This window comes from Trachurus trachurus (assembly GCF_905171665.1).
Source record: "Trachurus trachurus genome assembly, chromosome: 24".
NCBI lineage: Eukaryota > Metazoa > Chordata > Actinopteri > Carangiformes > Carangidae > Trachurus > Trachurus trachurus.
In genome coordinates, this window is record NC_139910.1 from 7,391,982 (window position 1) to 7,411,217 (window position 19,236).

The 19,236-nt window shown below is 41.0% G+C and overlaps 1 protein-coding gene across 3 annotated transcripts in view; it reads right to left on the minus strand.

Annotated features, from left to right (window-relative positions):
* Positions 1-1,223: 1,223 nt before the first annotated feature.
* tbc1d32 (TBC1 domain family, member 32) overlaps positions 1,224-19,236 on the minus strand; it is an 89,122-nt gene continuing 71,109 nt past the window's right edge. For all 3 annotated transcript variants that reach the window (XM_084001295.1, XM_084001294.1, XM_084001293.1), the window contains 3 exons: positions 16,958-17,098; positions 9,661-9,849; positions 1,224-1,721 (listed from right to left, as the gene is read on the minus strand). In XM_084001295.1, the coding sequence (XP_083857421.1) occupies positions 1,602-1,721; positions 9,661-9,849; positions 16,958-17,098 (450 nt within the window). In that variant the 3' untranslated portion in view covers positions 1,224-1,601. The remainder of the gene's footprint in view (positions 1,722-9,660; positions 9,850-16,957; positions 17,099-19,236) is intronic.

Here is a 19,236-nt window from a genome sequence, read left to right on the forward strand (position 1 = left end):
AACTATCCCTTTAAAATAAATAATGTTGGTTTTTTTATAAGAGCAAGAAAAAACTTTGCCGTTGCCATTTTCTTTTTTATACAAGGGTCTCACCAGAGCCTCATCAACATGAAATCCTGCAGCAGCTGTTTTATCGCCCTTCAGCTCTTTGTTTTGGTTTCACATGATCGGCTTCGTCTGTGATGAAAACCGCTCGACGCCTCCTGTGCAGATGAAATTAGTAAAACTCTTTGCTCACGCTTCCGCTCCATCGACTTTACAAGGCGGCGATATGTAAAAACATGTTTGTGCTCGCGGCTCGTTGCTCAGCTCTGCCCCCAAGTGGATACAAACAAATAAAAAAACACTGATAATTAATGCAGCTTCAAAAGTTCAACTCCAGGTTCGATACATGTAAATGTGAGGAGAGCAGTTTTACTGGGGAAACATTTGATCAGTTCCTCTCACTGGACACCCCCTCCCCCCGATAAATGCAGTTGTTGTGTGTTGGACGGACGATGTGATGAGCTCATTTATTATTCAGGCCTCAGTGTGTGTGAAGAAGGACGACAGGACAGCAGAGGGAGAAAGAGAGAGAGAGAGGAGGGGAAAAGGGCTTTGGTTACTAATGAGAGTTTATCACAATGATACAACCGTCCTCATGCATCTTTCATGCAAAGACCTGCACAGGAACACAAACACAGGAGGTCTCGCGTGATGCATTGTTGCGTGTGGCGGCATTAATGATGCAGGGCCGACCTGGAGGAGGCAGCACGGCGATCACAGAGCTGCTGTCAGTCCGGACCGACGCTTTATATCACACAGAGAGAGAGAGAATAACATACATGTTTCATCAGAACCTGTGTAACAGAGTGAGAAGCTAAACTCATAAATACAGATATTTACAGGGAAGGGGGAAAAAAACAAAAAACAGCAGCTGTAAACAATCATCACACAATATTTACATCATGTACAGGTCACGGAGAAAAAGAAATTATGTTATTAAATTATTAAATCATGTTTAGTGTCCATTAATATTTCTGTCACTGTCAGCAAATGTTACGTAAAGACAACGATGTGTTCAAGGGTCCAGATATCAGGTATGTAGAATCTGTATACAGTACCACAATATCCTCTTTTAAATATTAAATATAAATATATAATTATAATATTGATTTTTATCATCTTATTGTTGTTTTTATGGCTATTTTATTATAGTAAACTATTGTGTGTTTTTTATGTAAAGCACTTTTAACTTCAATTTTGATAAGTGCTATAGAAATAAAGTTATTATTATTATATAGCTTCAGCTGTGTGTAACATATACAGTATATAGATAAACACTCAGTGTGTATTTGGCTTTTACTCCACGATAAAAAAGCGACAGTATTGATGCTCTTAGTAATAAAAGGAAGAAGTGGGTCGGTGCGACACTGTGGGTTAAAGGAGAGGTCACTGCTCCGCTGGGCTGAGTGGACTTCAAGTGTTTCGAGGGAAGAACTCAAACTGTTTCTGTTCCTGTTGCTCGACTGCAGCTCGACGGCAGAAACAAAAGAGGAAGAACGTGACTTTGGCTGAAGAAACAATGAAACTGGTCCTCAGTTCGTTGTTGGTTGACGTTCCTACTCTACGGGGCTTCGCACGGTTTTCATGTCGGCGAGGACGACGTCTCTGTAGCGGCGCTCCAGACCCTCCATGAACTCCAGGTAGTGTCCGACCTTGAAGCCCTGGATCGGCTCCTCCTGCAGCGGAAACACAGACACGGTCGTAGTTATCGACACGGTGGGAAATCATCCGTTTGTTTCTACACACAAAGGTCAGTGAACGCATCATGGAGGTGGAGGAGGAGTGAGAAAACAGACCATAAAGACTACATTCATAACAGACAGTGTTAGAGAAACTGAAACATTGGGAAAGGCATTATGGGAAATAAAGGATTTTAGCTTGACATGCTTGAGCCTAAAAACTATGGACGGCTTGGCTTCTACGTGACGACTTCATTATCTATCTATATCAATTTAAAGGGATAGTTCACCCAAAATTGAAATTGCACTCATTATCTACTCACCCTCATGTCGACTAAGGGCTGGGAGAAGTTTCAGAGTCCTCCGTGGCTTCTCTGAGTTACAGGGGGTCTCAGCGTAGCAGTGCATGTCCATATAACGGTTGCAAATGGATACCAACTGTCTTCGTAACAAAAAGACACACCAAAAAACATCCAAATACCTCCATGCTGCTCGTATGTAATGTCCGTCTTGTATTGAAGCCCCGAAATGCGAAATTGTCCCGGAAAAAAATGAAATAAAACTATATTTCAAGCTTGTTTTGTAGCGGAAACTTCTCGAAGCTCCTCTTCCCGGTTCGTCAAATTTGGATGGACCAGGAAGAGGAGCTTCCGCTACAAAACAAGCTTTCGGGGCTTCAATACAAGACGGACATTACATACGAGCAGCATGGAGGTATTTGGATGTTTTTTGGTGTGTCTTTTTGTTATGAAGACAGTTGGTATCCATTTGCAACCGTTATATGGACATGCACTGCTACGCCGAGACCCCCTGTAACTCAGAGAAGCCACGGAGGACTCTGAAACTTCTCCCAGCCCTTAGTCCACATGAGGGTGAGTAGATAATGAATGAAATTTCAATTTTGGGTGAACTATCCCTTTAAAACATGTTTATGTTGTATTTAAGTCCTTCAAAGTGAAAGTAACATCTACTAAATGGACCCAACTCATGCCTAACAATCCCAGAATGCAATGTGTGCCGTATAGGGAGTAGTGAACGTGTGAGGGAGTGATTTCCCTCTACTTGGTAAAAATCCATATGAAATCACTTGATACCACTTTAAAAGTACAGATGAGGGTATTAAAAGTTTCTAAAGTACTTTTTGAAGCAGCTTGTTGTTGTAATTTTCATCAGGTCAGTAGTTTTAGTAAAAAAAAGAAGAAAAAAAAAACAGCTGCAGTTATTATTATTACAGTCAGACAGAAGCCCTGTGTTGTTGGGCTGAAGGTGGCTCGCTCCGTTATCGCTCACTTTGTTTTTCGGAGGTGGGTTGTGTGCATAATTGGATGTAACTCTTTCATTAAAATATTTTACATTCAATCTAATTCAAAGTCACGGGGAAATCAAATTAAATCTCGGGGATCGAAGGGCCGGTAGACAACATCCTCGCTGTAGCGGTCGGTTAATGAGCTTTTACGTGAAGGAAAAGCAAAACAAAAACGGCAGAGAAATCTTAATGCGTACGAGCACACGTCTTAATAACACGCAGGGATATCTCTTCAACATCTCAGAGACACGTTATCAGACCTGACCACAGATATTATTTGGCTCATTTGCTCATTTCACCTTCAGTAATTTGCTGCCTGGGAGTCAGTGAAGCATCTGTCATCATGACAACGCCCAACCTCTGGGGCGACGCAAACACTGCACCAGAGCAAATAACTGTGACTGCTGTGCATTATGGTGCAAGTGGCATCATCAATTAGCAGCTTGAGAAACGCTGCTGCACCCGGAGGACGCCTCTGAATAACAATACAGCCGTCATTTCACCCACGGCCATTATCCAGGCCCAGGGCTTTAAAATATATAATATATATGTCCAGGTGTTTAATGACTTCTGCAGCGTGTCAGCGCTCTGCTACGCACAATGAGTCTGTGAAGAATCTAATTACAGGTTTATTTTAGCAGGTAGATAACAGTGACAGTGAGGAGAGTCAGCAGCACAACAACAACAAGGCGGCCGCTGCTGCTCATTCATTTCTCCTCTAATCACGCTCAAGATTTCCACACATGCAGTGTAAATATTTTTCTGTTTGACCATTAGCTGCTTCTCAAACACGGAGGAGGTCCAGACCTCACAGTCGCCGCCTGTCTCTTCTGCATGAGATCAGATATTTCCTGTCTGTTCTTTAAACTCTAATGACACACAGGTGGTGCAGGTGGTCTGTTCACCACCGTGGTTCAGATAATTAAATGGTGTAAATGTTGTGCTGAGAGTTCACAGTCTCCTGATGAGGAATCCTGCTGACTTATTTTAGCTCCAAACAAAGTTCTCTAATAGAAAAAGCAATGATATGGGTAGATAAAATGTGCTAAAATAAATTAAAATAATACAAAACTCCACCTCCTTAGAATATAGCAGAAGAAATATAAACATTTTTGTAGATTCACATGTATGTATATGAAGTTTAAATGAAGTATATGTATAAACATGAGGTTCACATTTATGATGAGTGAAATGTGTCAATAATTGTAATTTTTTTTTTTTTTTTAATTATTCAACACTTTGTGAGAAAATATTTGCAAAACTACTGTTGCAGTTTGTGTTTAATATAAAACCTTAGCATGCTAGCACTAAATGTTATATTGTCCATGATAAACATTAGCATTAGCTTTGTTAACATGTCGATTTTGGCATAAACTCAAAGTTATCCACAGGTGCAGCCTTGCAGTTGCTGCTGCTGTGGTTTATTTAAATTATTCAAATTCAATAAGCTGAGAAAGGAAACTCACTGTAGTTGATCTGCTTCTATCGCAGCCATTTGAACCTGTTTTGATGAAGTAGTGTTCAACATCCAATACAGAAGGTTGAAGAACGACTTGTTTCCAGATCTGGATAGAAGTCATGTATTGATTGACGTTATGTACTTTATGTTTCAGGCAGATCTTTCCTGGTCTGTCTATAGTTTCTTTTTTTTTTTTTAACTATAAAGTATATCACCAAGCCAGGATGTTAAAATCAATTCTATGTAGCTGGTTTTAGTTTTTCTTTCTCATCAACTTTGGCCTGAGATCACCAGAGATAACCATCCATCAAAACAAACCCATGTGCAGTTTAGTGTCTCGGTGTCTCGGTGAGGTCATGTTATATTTATATGATTGTAGAGAAGCCGCAGAGTGAGGGCGAGGTGAACGGAGAGGAAATAGATTAAGAGCAAATGGAGCGATGTTTTTTTTTTTATTATTATTTAAAAGCAGCAAATAGAGCGACTGCAGACGGGTGATCGTTCAGAGGGGAGTCAGTAACGTCACGAAGAAATGAGTTTCCAGTCTGATGGAGGACTCGGGGTTCCTGTGATTACTTCAGGCACCGCGGCTTTACTACATAAAACACACTTTATAAGACCAAAATCATCTTTTAATCATGGGCTGTAACGAATTAGAGGTGGCCAACTGCACTTCTGTGATCTACTGAAGTTAATAAAGTGTGGCTTTATTATCAGCAGCTCCGGCCACATTCACACTTTTAAAACTATTAAACCCATATTTTCTGGGTGTGAAGAGTCTATAAGCAGACAGTGTATGTAACACTATCCCTCTTGTCACAACATAAGAGCACAGCACACAGTGTGAGACTTCGCTTCTTTATTTCACTGAGCCAGATTAATCCTGAGGAATCATCAGAACTGAAGTTACTTTGCCCCTGTTCATTTATCGCTACGGGAAACAGCTGCTGACACAGTTAAAATCGTGAAGGAGAGGAGAGAGATAAGCAGCATAAATCACTTGGGAGAGTATTTTTGGGTCCGTTTATTTTCCTCTGGGAGAATTAAGGAGGGCTGGAAGAGATGCGAGGAGGAGGAGGAGGAGGACATGCAATGAACGAGGGTCTAACTGATGCGGACGCCTTAAGTGTGTCTCGATGTGCGGCGACGTCCAGACTGAGTGTTTTCATTCAGTGAACAGGTGACAGGAGCTGCTTAATGTCCCTCATAAACCTCACAATACATGAACCATTAGCTGTGAAGAGATCATTAGGTAAGCTAATTAATGCATTAATTAACCAAAGATTTCAAAGTTTTCTTAGCCCTTGTCCACGCATGATGAATGAGCGGTGTTAATATTCAGCCTGAGTTTGCACAGGAGGTGAAATCACTGGAAAATACAGTATACACTTCTGAACTTTATCAGGAACAACACGCTCATGCTGCGCTCACTCTTTGTGTCATAGATTTAAAGGTCCAGTGTGTAAAATGAGGGGAAAACGGTGACATATACTGTAGCATTCAGACTATATTATTTATCTATTAAATAATTCTATTATTTTATTCATTTATGAACGTGAAACGTGCTCTCTGGTAGGCTGGATTTTCCATTCTGTACTGGCGGCGTAAGATGGCGACACTCTTAAAAGGGATAGTTCAATGGCCCATTGCCATAATCCCTGTAGTCATAGCAGTAGGTTCGTTACCTTTAATTGTCGGGGCAAAGTTATTATCTCATAGCGTGGTGAATGTGCAGGTCACAACTTGTCCACCAGAGCGTTTTGGAGTTGTTGGATTGTGTATTTGATGAGTTTGATTAGGGAAACCAAGAAATCCCATTAGCCTCCGTAGCGTAGCTCTGAGCAGCTTGCAGCTCTGCTCCGCCGTTCTAAAAATAGCTTGCACCGACAATTAAAGGTAACAAACCTAATGCTATGACTATAGCGATTATGGCAGTGGGCCAATTTGCAAAAATGTTGAACTATCCCTTTAAGCAAGACGCTTGCTATATGTACAAAAGAAGAATTATAAGGCTATGAAAACCAAACGGATTTTATTTTATAGCGATTCTACACTTATACAAATATATTCATTGGTAGTATATTCAGATTTTACCAATAAACCTTAACAAATATTACATACTGGACCTTTAAGACGATGTTGGAAACTTTGCTCAGAGATACTGCACATCATTTCTGCAGATTTGTCAGCTGCACATTCTTGTTGCCAATCTCCTGTTGTCCCATGTCCTATAGGTGTCATTGAACTCACCGTCATGTTCATGAAACCAGTTTGAGATGAGTTTTTCTCCAACATGTTTAACCTTGCTTGAGATGTCAACGATCTCCAGAAAACTGACCAATCACGGCTCTGACTGTCCATATGATACGTCTCTTAAAAACTCTATAGCCTCAGCTCATAATTAACCTGCATGTCAGCTACAGCAGAAGCTCCAGAGTCGCTCCATAACCTCTGTACATACGAGTAAAAATCCTCTTTAAATGTGTCTGAGTTATGAGTTATGTGTTGGAGCTCAGAGTGAAGCAGATCCACCGTCGTCATCCTGCCAGAACCCGACTCCACTGAACTCGCGGCTAATCCCGAAATTGGAAGTCGAAAATCAATTATGCAGAACTGTATGTGCGTTAATAAAATGTTAACGCCTGAGTTAGATAAAAAAAAATCACTTCCTGCCGAGTCGTCAGGGAGGATGAGGAGGAAATAAGCTTTAAGAAGCAAAACTGTTGCCGTACCAGGCTGCAAACATGTTTAATTCTGCTGTAGAGTTGGACATTTTAACATGGGAGTCTATGGGGACTGACTCACTGTTGGAGCCGGACTCTAGTGGCCATTAGAGGAACTGCAGCTTTAACAATTGTGGAAAAACAATAAGTAGGCTACTGCACTACTACTGCATGATGTAAAAGTGGTAACAGTGTCTCTGTGCCCACTTCACTGTCACCACTGTCGTTGGATTAGGACTCTGTAACAAGTCGTTTTCACATTTTAATTTAGATTAAATATAGATATACCCCCTACTGAGACAGGATAACTGTAGAGAGTGTGTGTGCATGTGTGTGTGTGGATGTATATAAAGAAAAAACCTCCTCTAATACCACATCTGTCTGAGTAAAAATACTTCTCTCACATTGTTCCCACAGAGGGAGAGAGGCCGGAGATAAGGTCGTCAGATGCAAACGAGCGTGTCTGAAACTTTTAACAGTTCAGCCCAGGACGAGGAGAAGGCTTGTGCAAGTTTTTTCCCATCTCACACACACACACACACACACAAACATGCAGACACGCAAACATAGTGTGTCTCAAAGCCGTCTCTTGCAGCAGTATCTGATGCTACGGCTCATTAGAGGAACTTCCTCAGATAAAGCCTCCGTAACTGATCTTTTATTCACAAAACCTGTCAGTGGTATGAAGATGTTAACACCAGAGCTATCAGCCGGAGACGAGCCGGAGTGAAATGCTTACTGAGTAATGACGATGTCAAGCAGCCAGAGAGCCGGTGTTTAATGTTGCTTTGTGTACGAGACGAGTGGTGAAACACTTCCTGACTTTAGACCTTTTTGGTCACATCTCCGGGGTCACTTTTAAATTCAGCGTTCATTGTCATGTAATGTGATTCACCAGGCAGAACTTATTCTAGTGAAACTTATTTTCACATTATAGTTTTTTTTTTTGGCAAAAAGAAAATACACCAGAGTGGGAGGATTTTGTGAACAAATTCAAGAAGTTGATTTTTTATTCATTGTGGGTGTGAATCATGGATGAGAGCTGGGTTTACAAGGGCAGCTGCACGGTGCAGCAGCAGCAGCAGCAACAGTGTGAGAGTTTGCATATAAAAATGCAGATGTTTGGGGGCTGCACTGCAACTCAAGAGCTGCAGGATAACTCTATTAACATGAAATCAGCATACGACAGCTTCACATCCATCCTAATTGAGCTCTATCAGTGTTAGGTATCTAAGACATGAGCCCCAAGGGTCAGAACTGAGACATTAGCACGAAGCAATTGCTTTTAAAGCAGGATTTATTATGTATTTATTGAATTTAACTGAAAACTCACACTTTTAAAGAGGAGATAAGATATTTTCATGTTTAAGCATCATTAGTTTTGCCCCTGTAAACTAGCTAACTAACTAAACTTATAAATGAAATGAGAGGAGGAGTGGATTTAGTGGATGACGACTTTGAGAAAATACATTTATTGTGTTGACTTGTACTGATCTTTACCTCAGAGAAATGGAGTATTTGGCATTACTTTAAACTTTATTGAATGATGTTGTTTGAGCATCTGTGTGTGTTTGCAAGACTTATATAGCATCAGGTATTTGAAAACCAGCTGGTCATAAAGCTTTCAGAAGGTCATTGATTTACAATTTCAAATTTGATATATAATCTGTAATTTATACATTCATAAAAAGTTGCTGTTTATGAGATTAAACTCCCTGTGCAATGTGAAGGTGGAAATGTGATCTCCATATCCAGATCTTTGACACTATAGATTCCTGAGCAGCTCCACATATAAAAAGGTTTTATTTGAACTGCATGAAGTGAAAGCAGCTGTTTGTGAAAGTGAAAGGTGTAACACAGAAATGGGATTTATTTTCTTTCTATACACGTGTTTGGTTCGGTGTGCTGTTTTGTCTCCGTGTCTATTTTATTGTTCACCGTGGAAACTGAAGTTAGTTTTGCCCCTGAAGTCCTGGGGATGATTTATTCTCCGCCTGCAACATAGAGATGCTGTGTGAAGATACCAACGTGTGATGCTCTGATTGAGGTTTGTTTGACAAAACACATCAGCAGAAGAATATAAAACTATTATCTGGCATCATTGTTGAGATTTTATTATATAATATATAATATTTGGGGGGTTATCTGAGTTCATATGTTGTTGTAAAGTTTTTTAGTTAAGATATTTGTATGTATTTGCAGTTTTATAGCTACACAACCAACCATTCTTCCATACCCTCCATCACACTGAAGTTCATCCTTTCACCTGAAAAACTAACTCGACCTTGTTGGTGAGTTGGGTGTTTTTGCTGCTGCTGTTTCCAGGGTCACAAAACAACGTGCAGAAAACACCAAACACCTGAGACCCCGAGTTTTTTAGTTAAAGCTCGACAGGACGTTCTGTGTGTATTTATGACTGTCGTACAGATGTGCGGCGTCTCGGCTCACCTTGAGGAACACCTGCAGCTCCTGGGACTGTGTCCTCTGCAGGATGTCCGGCTGCAGGTGTCTGAATATGGACACACACATGTAGACCTGGTAGTCGGGACCCATCAGCACGCAGGTGGAGACGTAGTGGCAGATCTCTGGCCAGTCCAGATAGTTCCAGAAACACTGGGTCAGCCAGTGGAGGCACATCTGTGGACAGAGAGATAACAAGTTACTGACACGTTGCTGTCAACAGGACATTATAAATGTATGTGTGTCTCAGGAGGTCACATCTGACACAAGCGGAAAGAAAAGATGACCCCAGTATTCGTCTGCAGGACGGACTTGATGCTTTGGACAAATAATGCATCATGTTTCAGACCAGCACTCTTCTGCTCTGTCATAAATCAAATAATAAGATAATCCCTCGTTCATCGATCTTCTTGTCACTGTTTGTTTCACTCTATTAAATGACAAAAATACACATAAAAAGTTACAAACAACTGTGTTTAACGTAAAGCGCCTGAATGCAACTTTTCTCATTCAGGTTTCTGTACTTTTACTAAATCAATAACTGATATAAAGCATCGAAACATTTAAAAGATGAGTTAGTGCAAATGAGAGACATTAAAAATGTCTATTTATAAGCCACTTCTCTGGTTTTAGAGTATTAAAAAAAATGAGTTGAACTGTGTCATAATTAGTGAGTTATGAATGAATGGAAACTTTATTGTCATTATACACACTGTTATTTCATGATTAGCTTGCAGTCAAGTTAGCCGGCTAACTTTGGAGCAACTGGGAGCGTCTTCTATGGTCCAAAACAGTGACCTTTGACCTTTAACCACGCTCAAATCGATTGTGTTAACAAGCCAACAACATGCAGATAAAATGTTTAGTACGTTCACATCGCAATCACAGTTTAAGCTGTCAGCCTGCTAGTGTGCTGACATTTGCGTGCTAATGAGAGACATAAAAAATATATTTTAAAAGCCAACTCTCTGGTTTCAGAGTTTAAAAAATGATTCATAACCTTAAAGACCTGATCCAAGAGAGTGATACAGATCAATAAGCTAGAACTGGTTGAGGTTTTATCACTGTACACATCTGTGTGTTTCTCAGCAACACAATAACAACGGTTGGCGACATCATCCAGTTACATGTTGTTGCCCTGGGAGCCCACTCCGTCATCCAAACATTACCGCATTTTAAAAAACGACAGCCACAAAATTCATTCTTGGTCTTGATGGTCCTGATTATCCGGCCCAAGGACCCTTACATAATCGCTCCTTGGTTGTTAGACCAGTGAAGTGTTTCTCCTTCTGCTGCTGCTGCTGCTTTCCGAGCCACTTCTGTGGATTACATCACCCACTGGCTACAAACCGGTCCTCAAGCTGTCTTGGTGGTGCCGGAGTGTATGAGGAGGGTATGAGGCCTTGGTCCCGTGTGGTTGGAGGAGGGCACAGATCACAGCTGGCGGTCCGGTGTTGAACCCATTGAGAAACACATTCAGCTCGTTGCCGACAGCCTCTTTGATGTGGAAGCCTGTAATCTGCCTCGTGTCCATCCTCACGTCCCTAGAGTCCATTCCCCAGCTTCTTGTCTGTGGGGAGCATCCAGATCACACTGTGCCCTCCTCTTCCTCCTCCTCCTCGCTTCGTCCTTGGCACCAGACCTGACAGCTCTCCTCTCCTTTTCAGATCCAAGGCTTGTAATGTAATGGGGGGAAAACCAGCGCGCGGGTCCAGGTGGCGAGGGGCAGGACGCTGGCACCGGATGCATCCTTAGCATCGGCGTTCAAAAACGAATTAGTGTTAATTTTCCAATGTGCTGCAATCAACACGCTGGTGGAAAGTACTGAGAGTGTCATTTGCCATGTTGTAAAAATGCTTCAAATGGTGTTTTGTGTAATTCTTTTTATGCACTTGGAGGTAGAAATGAAAAGCCATCTGGGCGGTACGGAGAGTTTTAGGAACCTTTAGTGTTTAGACGCTGTAATTTTAGCTAGTTAACGTCTCATTTATTAGAATTAGTCTCATCTCCCTAAACAAACACAAAATTTAAATTATCTTCTAAGGGCAGTGTTACTTTTGTTAATATTGTTTTATCATGAAGTAAAAGGAACCATCAGAGGCTGGTGTTGGTGTTAAATTGGCAGTTTGGCTGAGGAACTCGTCTTATGTTGTATTTGCTAGTAAAATGGAGTTTTCCCAGAAGCCCTCACGACAGTAACGTTGCACAGACGGAGTTTGGAGTGCTGTAATGAGTACATTATCTCATGTGAGACTCCATAGAAATAGTGTAACACTTTATGTTAGGTCCGGACTTTTTTTTATTAAATCAAAACACCATGACCCCATACGGATAAATATCGAGCTAAAAGCTAATTGATGTCATCATAAACACAACAGTCAGAGAACTCATGTTTCAAAATCTTCCCTGAAAGTTGATCAGTTTGCACCGGTGATGTCTGAAGTCTGTATTTACTTCATTTGCTGACGCTGCTTCATCAGCTTTGTGAGAGATTCTTTCTGTTTGCTCAGAGTGAAAAATGAAATGATTACTCGGAGCGGTCTTGAATATTGGGGTGGGATTAGGGGACAAAGAGACGAGCAGATGCATCCTAATGTTTATATCTGCGGCTGATGACTGCGTTCGGATTCTGTATGATATTATTGCGCTGGATCAACCAGGGATTTCCCACCTGCTCTCGGTGAAGGAAGAGGAGGAAAAGACTGTTTTTAATCTGCTAAAGAAGAAATTAAAATCAAGACAGCACTAAGAGCAGTTTAGGCTCTGCTGTTAAACATGTTATTTAACTTATGTTTAAGCATGAAGTCGTTATTGCTGCTGCTTCATAAGTGAATACATATGTTACAGTATTGAATAATGACCTTTTAGATATAAAATGTCATCCTTCATCTTACCCCAATAATGTTATTACATACTGTACAATGAAATTTAGTGATTAGCTAGCTGTGAACATCTTTTATGGTCCAAAACAGTGACCTTTGACCTTTAACCATTAAAATCAGTCCATCCTCACAGGCTCACATTTAAGCTAACAGTCTAAAGGGTTTTTCACACCAGAGACATAATTTTGGTGCGAATAATTCGTGCATCGAAATGTTTTTTCAAACTCTGCTTTCAGAGAGACAGTGAATGTTACGCAGTGAAAATTTTTCGGCATGAGGTCGATTTTTCTGAGCTTTAACCCGGCAAATAAATACATCAACCAATCATGTAGCATGAAAAGGAGGAATGTGACAACAATGTAAACAACCTGTGTCTCTCATCACCTTCTCACCTTCGCTTTTCACACAATACAGCCCGTGTTCACCACCTTGTCTTGTTTGACAAAGGGACACAAACTTTACAAAGACAACGAAATGAAGGAGGATATGTGGTGAAGCATCTCCGAACAGTTTGGCTGGGATAATTAAACTGATTTAAGGCATGATGTTGTGGAAGCGAAGAACCACCCGATGCAAAGAGAAACTTCGGTTTATAAATGTCGCATCTGTTGCATATTCGCATCGCCGCCAGTGTAAATGCATTCGATATATTTGCCGTTGAATATTTTACTAGTCCGGTGTGTAAGGGCCTTTAAACATGTAGATGTTGTCAGCTTTTTAGTACTGTATGTTCACATCACACTCACAGTTGTTAGCCTGCTAGCGTGGTAACATTTGCTAATTAATAATAGACACAGAGTAGCCTGAGGGTGCAACAGGAAAAGTCAGATGATTAAAACATTGTTGCAGGGGGTGGTGCGTGGCGCAGTGGGTAGAGGCTACAGTCCTCACCGCAGGCAGCCCCGGTTCGAATCCCGTGTCGGGCAGACCTTTCCTGCATGTCATTCCCCCTCTCTCTGCCTCCCCCTTTCCTGTCTATCTCTACTGTGTGCTATCAAATAAAGGCAAAAAGCCAAAAAAAATACTTAAAAAACAAAACAGAAAACGTTATTGCAGTACATACTCGTGGGATAAAGAATATATATTTATGCAAATTTCAAGTCGATCCATTCAGTTGAGATGTTTCAGTCTGAAGCAACAAAAATAGCCACTGACATCAGGTCATTAAATCTGTGCTGCTAAAATCTCCACTCTGTCACCCTGATAATCGCTCTTCACTAACTGTGTCCTGTTTGGTAGAAAATAGACTTTGTGTTTTTTGGGCAGAACTCAGCACCATCAGCAGCTTTGAGCTTCACAGCCTTGCATGCATCTTTCCACACATTAAGCAGACAACAAACAGAGCCCACGCTGGGCGCTAACTAACTGTCATGCCAATAATTAGCCAGCGCGCTCGCTAACGACGCGAGTCTGCTCAAGCATACAAACAAGCACCACTTACGCTCCATAAACATATTAGATTTTTTTTCTTTTTTTTTTTTCTGCGCCCTGTCCTCAGTTTAACTGTAATGAAAGCACTGACATCCTAATTTGTGTGTTGTAATGAAAACAGGGATCGTCTGCATCGGCGCTGCCCTTTGTTTCTGAACCCTGAGGCAGTAAAACAAGTGCTCGTACTGTAGCTACTCTGTGTGACTGTAAATCCCTCCAAGGTCTCTCCAAGAGCAGCTCGCTCTCTTTCTTTTCTTTTTTTTTCTGATGGTGGCAAAATGTGCTTTTCATGCTGCTGTTGTCGGTGGGTGGGTGTTCCCGTGAGCTAGGCTGAAAGGTGAGCGCGACTGTACTGTATTCACTCGGTTTTTCTTTACTTCGTTTTTCGCTCTGCCATATAAACAGGCTTTCAGAGCCATTACTAATCTGAGCGGGTCAGGTCACAGCAGCCGGCTCAGCGAGACATCGTCCCTCTGCCTCTGTGTGTTACAACAATCAATGTTCTCAGCTTTTTATGTTCAGTCTGCAGCTCTGAGTTATTATCAGCTTTCACTTTCATCTCAGTGTGACCATTTCCCTTAGTGCATTGAAGATTTTCATTAAATACAAACTAGATACTATGACGATGAGTTATTGAAGTGTTTGCTTGTTCGCGTTGGACATTGAGCAAAACACCTGGACATGTAATGGGGAAAAAAAACATTTTGGTGTCTTAAAGGGATAGTTCCTATAGTTTTAGGAGTAGGTTTGTTACCTTTAATTGTCGGTGCAAGCTATTTTTGGAATGGTGGAGCAGAGCCACGAGCTGCTCAGAGCTACGCTACGGAGGCTCATGGGATTTCTTGGTTTCCCTCATCAAACTCATCAAATACACAATCCAATAACTCCAAAACACTCTGGTGGACAAGTTGTGACCTGCACATTCACCACGCTATGAGATAATAACAGAGCGTTACCAGACAGAGTTGTTTTAGAGGTAAATTCATGCAAAACCGCGTCCATCAGGGGCAGTTTTTCGGCAAGCGGTCTCTGAATTTGCCTCTAAAACAACTCTGTCTGTCATAGCGTGGTGAATGTGCAGGTCACAACTTGTCCACCAGAGCGTTTTGGAGTTGTTGGATTGTGTATTTGATGAGTTTGATGAGAGGAAACCAAGAAATCCCATAATGAGCCTCCGTAGCGTAGCTCTGAGCAGCTCGCGGCTCTGCTCCGCCGTTCTAAAATTAGCTTGCACCGACGATTAAAGGTAACAAACCTACTGCTATGACTATAGGGATTATGGCAATGGGCCAATTTACCAAATTGTTGAACTATCCCTTTAAGTTTACAAGCTGCAGGATATTTTAAGGTTTCATTTAAGGCATAATTGATAATGATAGACACATAAAACCTAAAATGACTCCGCAGTTCATTTTAACTTTAACTTCAACTTTAATGTTAATTATGGATGTAATTAAAATTTAAATGTCCTCTCTCCTCCAGTTAATTGGCATCCGTCTGTCGACATTAGAATATTTGGCAACTCTTTTCATAATTCATGTTGTAATAGATTGAATATTGTTGGGTTTTGTGCTGTTGTTTGGACATTTGATGAAGTCACCGTAGAGTTTGAGATATTCTGATTATTTTCTGGAGTTTCATTGAGGAAATAATTGATGGATTAGTCGAGCAAACAAAACAGCTGATTAATCTGCGATGAAATAGACAGTGGATGAATTTGAACGCTTCACATTGTTGGATAAAAAACACTCAAAACCATCATGTGTTTGGTACAAAGTGGAGAGCGAGGACCTGAGACACGTCACTGCACCTGAATACTTGTGTTAATTAGTAAAAACACGACCCACACACAGTTTCTTCTTATGATTGAGCTGATACAAATTGAGTTTAAGAGTCTCCTCCTGTCATGCGCTCCTGCTCTCCACAGAGATTTGACAGTTTCAGATGTTTGGATGTTGTATAGATGGATTTTGACTGATCCACTGTACGAATGTCAGGAGGTGCATAATACTTCATTTTTCCTCCGCCGCTTCAAAGCTCAAACTTTTCGAATAGATATTTCCATTTCTGACTGAGAGAACAGGTGCCCATTATCTCCTTGAAGAGGCGAGAGATGAGCCGAATGTTAACTTATTACTAAACCCAGGAGACGGCGGGTTCAGATCTTTGATTTGCGAGTCTTATGAGCTTCCCTGATGCCGCTACATTATGTGAAGCCTCCGACTGTCAAAATGCCGATGCACAGAGAAGACGGGATCAAACGCTAAGAGGATTCAAGGTGAGAAACCTTTTTCTCTACCTCGTTGTTTGCCAGCGAGAAAGTCTGTGTCAAAAGAATAAAGTGCTGAGGCACGAAGATCTAACTGTTAAATATATATATATAAAAAAAGAGGAGAAGACAGATTTAATGTCAAAGCTGTATATTGATATTTTAAAGTCGACTGAAGTCAAAGCAGGATAAACAGGGGAGTTGTTCCGGGGTCAGCCAGAAGTCAGGATATAAAGGTTGTTTTTGGGTCCGTTACTGATATCGTTGATTAAATATTGACAAAGCAAAATGGGCCGCTGTCTGACTGTCTGGGTGTTTTTTGGTGACGCTGCGTTCACTTCCCCCCTTTAATCCCTCCATCAGTAGTCATGTCTGTTCTGTGTCGGATCTGAGAGGCTCAGAAAATGGAAACGCAACAAAAGACACTAAAGTAAGAATCTGATTAAGTCCAGACAGAAACTATATTGTCCTCGGACTTCATCAGTCGAACTCTCTGTGAGTGTTTCTGTGGGTTCACTAAGTTAATACATTGGATTGAGCAGCGAGAATATCACAGCATTACAGAAAACATTTTAAAAAGAAAGAAAGGCTTAGCTATTTTCACTGAAACTCATTTTTGTAAGAAAAAAAGAAAAGAAAAAGCGTCACTAATTATGAGATTTAAAATCCCTCATCGCGCATTAGCTGGTAAGTGAGCCGGTACCTGTGATGGAGTGAAACCAGACATCCTGAAAGCAGAGTGGACCAGAGGGACCTCGGCCTTCAGCAGCAGCTCCACGTAGTGAGCCGTGCACCAGTAGACGGGAGGGATCCCCGATTCAGCCGCCGCCACGGGAACATGGACCTGTCACCACACAAACACAACGACTTCATCTTCAAATTCAAATAATTCTTTAAATAATGTTCAATATCACTTCTTTAAACGATAGAAATACAAATCACAGGCTCCGTGTTTTGTGTCCGACGATGAACTGTGTTGAATACTTTTGACACAAGCTTCATTATAGATACAAAGATCAGATCAGAACGCTTTGTGCTCAGATGTGTGTGTGTGAGAGTCAACAACACACACACACTCACACTCTCCTAAATCTTAATTAGTTTCTCCCTTTCTGTTTGCTGTGATATTGACTAAATCACATTGTGTAGTTGGAAGCTTCCTGAGATTCACCTGCTGCTGCTGCTGCAAAAAAGAGCAGGTAACAAACGTTTGAGGCGTCATTGACTGAGATGAGAGGCGACAAAATGACAGAGGTGGTTCAATCATAGCGAGACGTAATCTCTGCACCTCAGTGCTGCCCTGCAATTTACAACGATTGAAACTAGACTTCATTGTGGACTTCTTCCCCTCAGCTGAACTCTTCCCTAAACTCTCATCTCCCCCCTCCTCCCCTTCATCATTTATCTCCTTCAGTCATCTTCCTCCCTTTGTCCTGCTTCCTCTCTCTCTCTTTCTGCCTTCAGATCAGTAAACACTGAAAAACGAAGACACACACAGACAAACTGAAAAATCATTATAAGAAAAATGTTGTTAGGGTTTCCCTGTGTTTTTCTTTGTGAGGGCTGAAAAGCTGTTTGGGGTCAAATGAAGACACAATGTTAACATTTGTAGGTGCTTTTCACATTATAGTCAGTTTAAGCCCCAAGTGGACAGGTTTCACTGCTGATACAGTATGTTTCTGCAGATATATGAAGAGAAGTGTCTTAATTATTTGGTGTTTATACTGTAAAGAAGCTCACACATGTCAAAACATCTGTTTGATATGTAATATATACTGTATGTATGTATCTAATATATATGATATGATATGTAAACTGTGCATCAGTCAGTCAGGAGGTTCAATATTTATCTCTTATTTACCACTGGAACTACAATTTACAACTAGAAAAAGCATTTCCAAGAATGGAAATGGTGTGACTGCTGATAGCAACTGAACGCTGTTGCAGAATTAGCAAATAGTGCAAGCAGTGATCACCATACAAATTTTTTACCAAGGTCGGAATCGAACCCACAACCTCATGGTCATTAGACTTCCACTCTGCCTCCAGGCCACGGTGCACACACAGTTAACACCAAGAAAGCTTGAGAGTCAAGCTTGAATGACTTAGAATGGAAATTTCTGTGAATTTCAGGCTGAGAGCAGCAGTTTCAACATGAAGCAAGTTATCAGAAGTCAACAGAGGACAACTGGGAAAATAATTCACTATAATTGTTGTTGAGGCAAGATTTGAACCAGCAACCTTCAGGTCTCCAGACCAGCAAGCTAACCACTAGGCTACAGACAGAGACAGTATGTGAGGGGTAAAGAAAACCTTTGATGAAACCTTGGATCACTGGCTTCTGCTTAAAAAAAAAAGTAAGGAATCGTGGCAGAAAAAGTTAAATATTTTAAAAAGTATAAATAGTTAAAAAGAGAAAAGTAATGCCGATAAAGTTAAAAAAAAAAAAGCTGCACGTTTTGATATATGAATTGTTGAAATAGCACAACACCTAACACACTAACCATATGGCCACAGAGAACCTGAGTTACAATGAGCTTTATACTATGAGGAATCAAAGACTGTCCAATGACAGCTGAATAATTGGAATCAAAAGTCAAGCAATGATGTGAAATGACTGAGGCAGGAATCGAACCCATGACCATATGATCACTAAACCTTGACTCTGCCACTCGGCTACAGAGAGCACACTGCTTTCAAGACTGTTGTCATTCATTGTAATGTGATGATGTGCTGCAAACTGGTATGAGTAATCAAGGAGATAACAAACACCTGTAACCAATTGAAGGCGGTGGAGGAGAGCAGAATTCAACATAACATAACAAGAGTTCTTCCCTTGGATTCGAACCAGTGACCTTGGGGTTGGGAAGCAGCCACCCTACCCCCTACACTACAGTGGAGTTGTGGTGAACAGAGATTGAGACTTTGATGAATGTGAGATTTTTCAATGATTCTTAAAATAAAGAGAAATTAGTATAAATT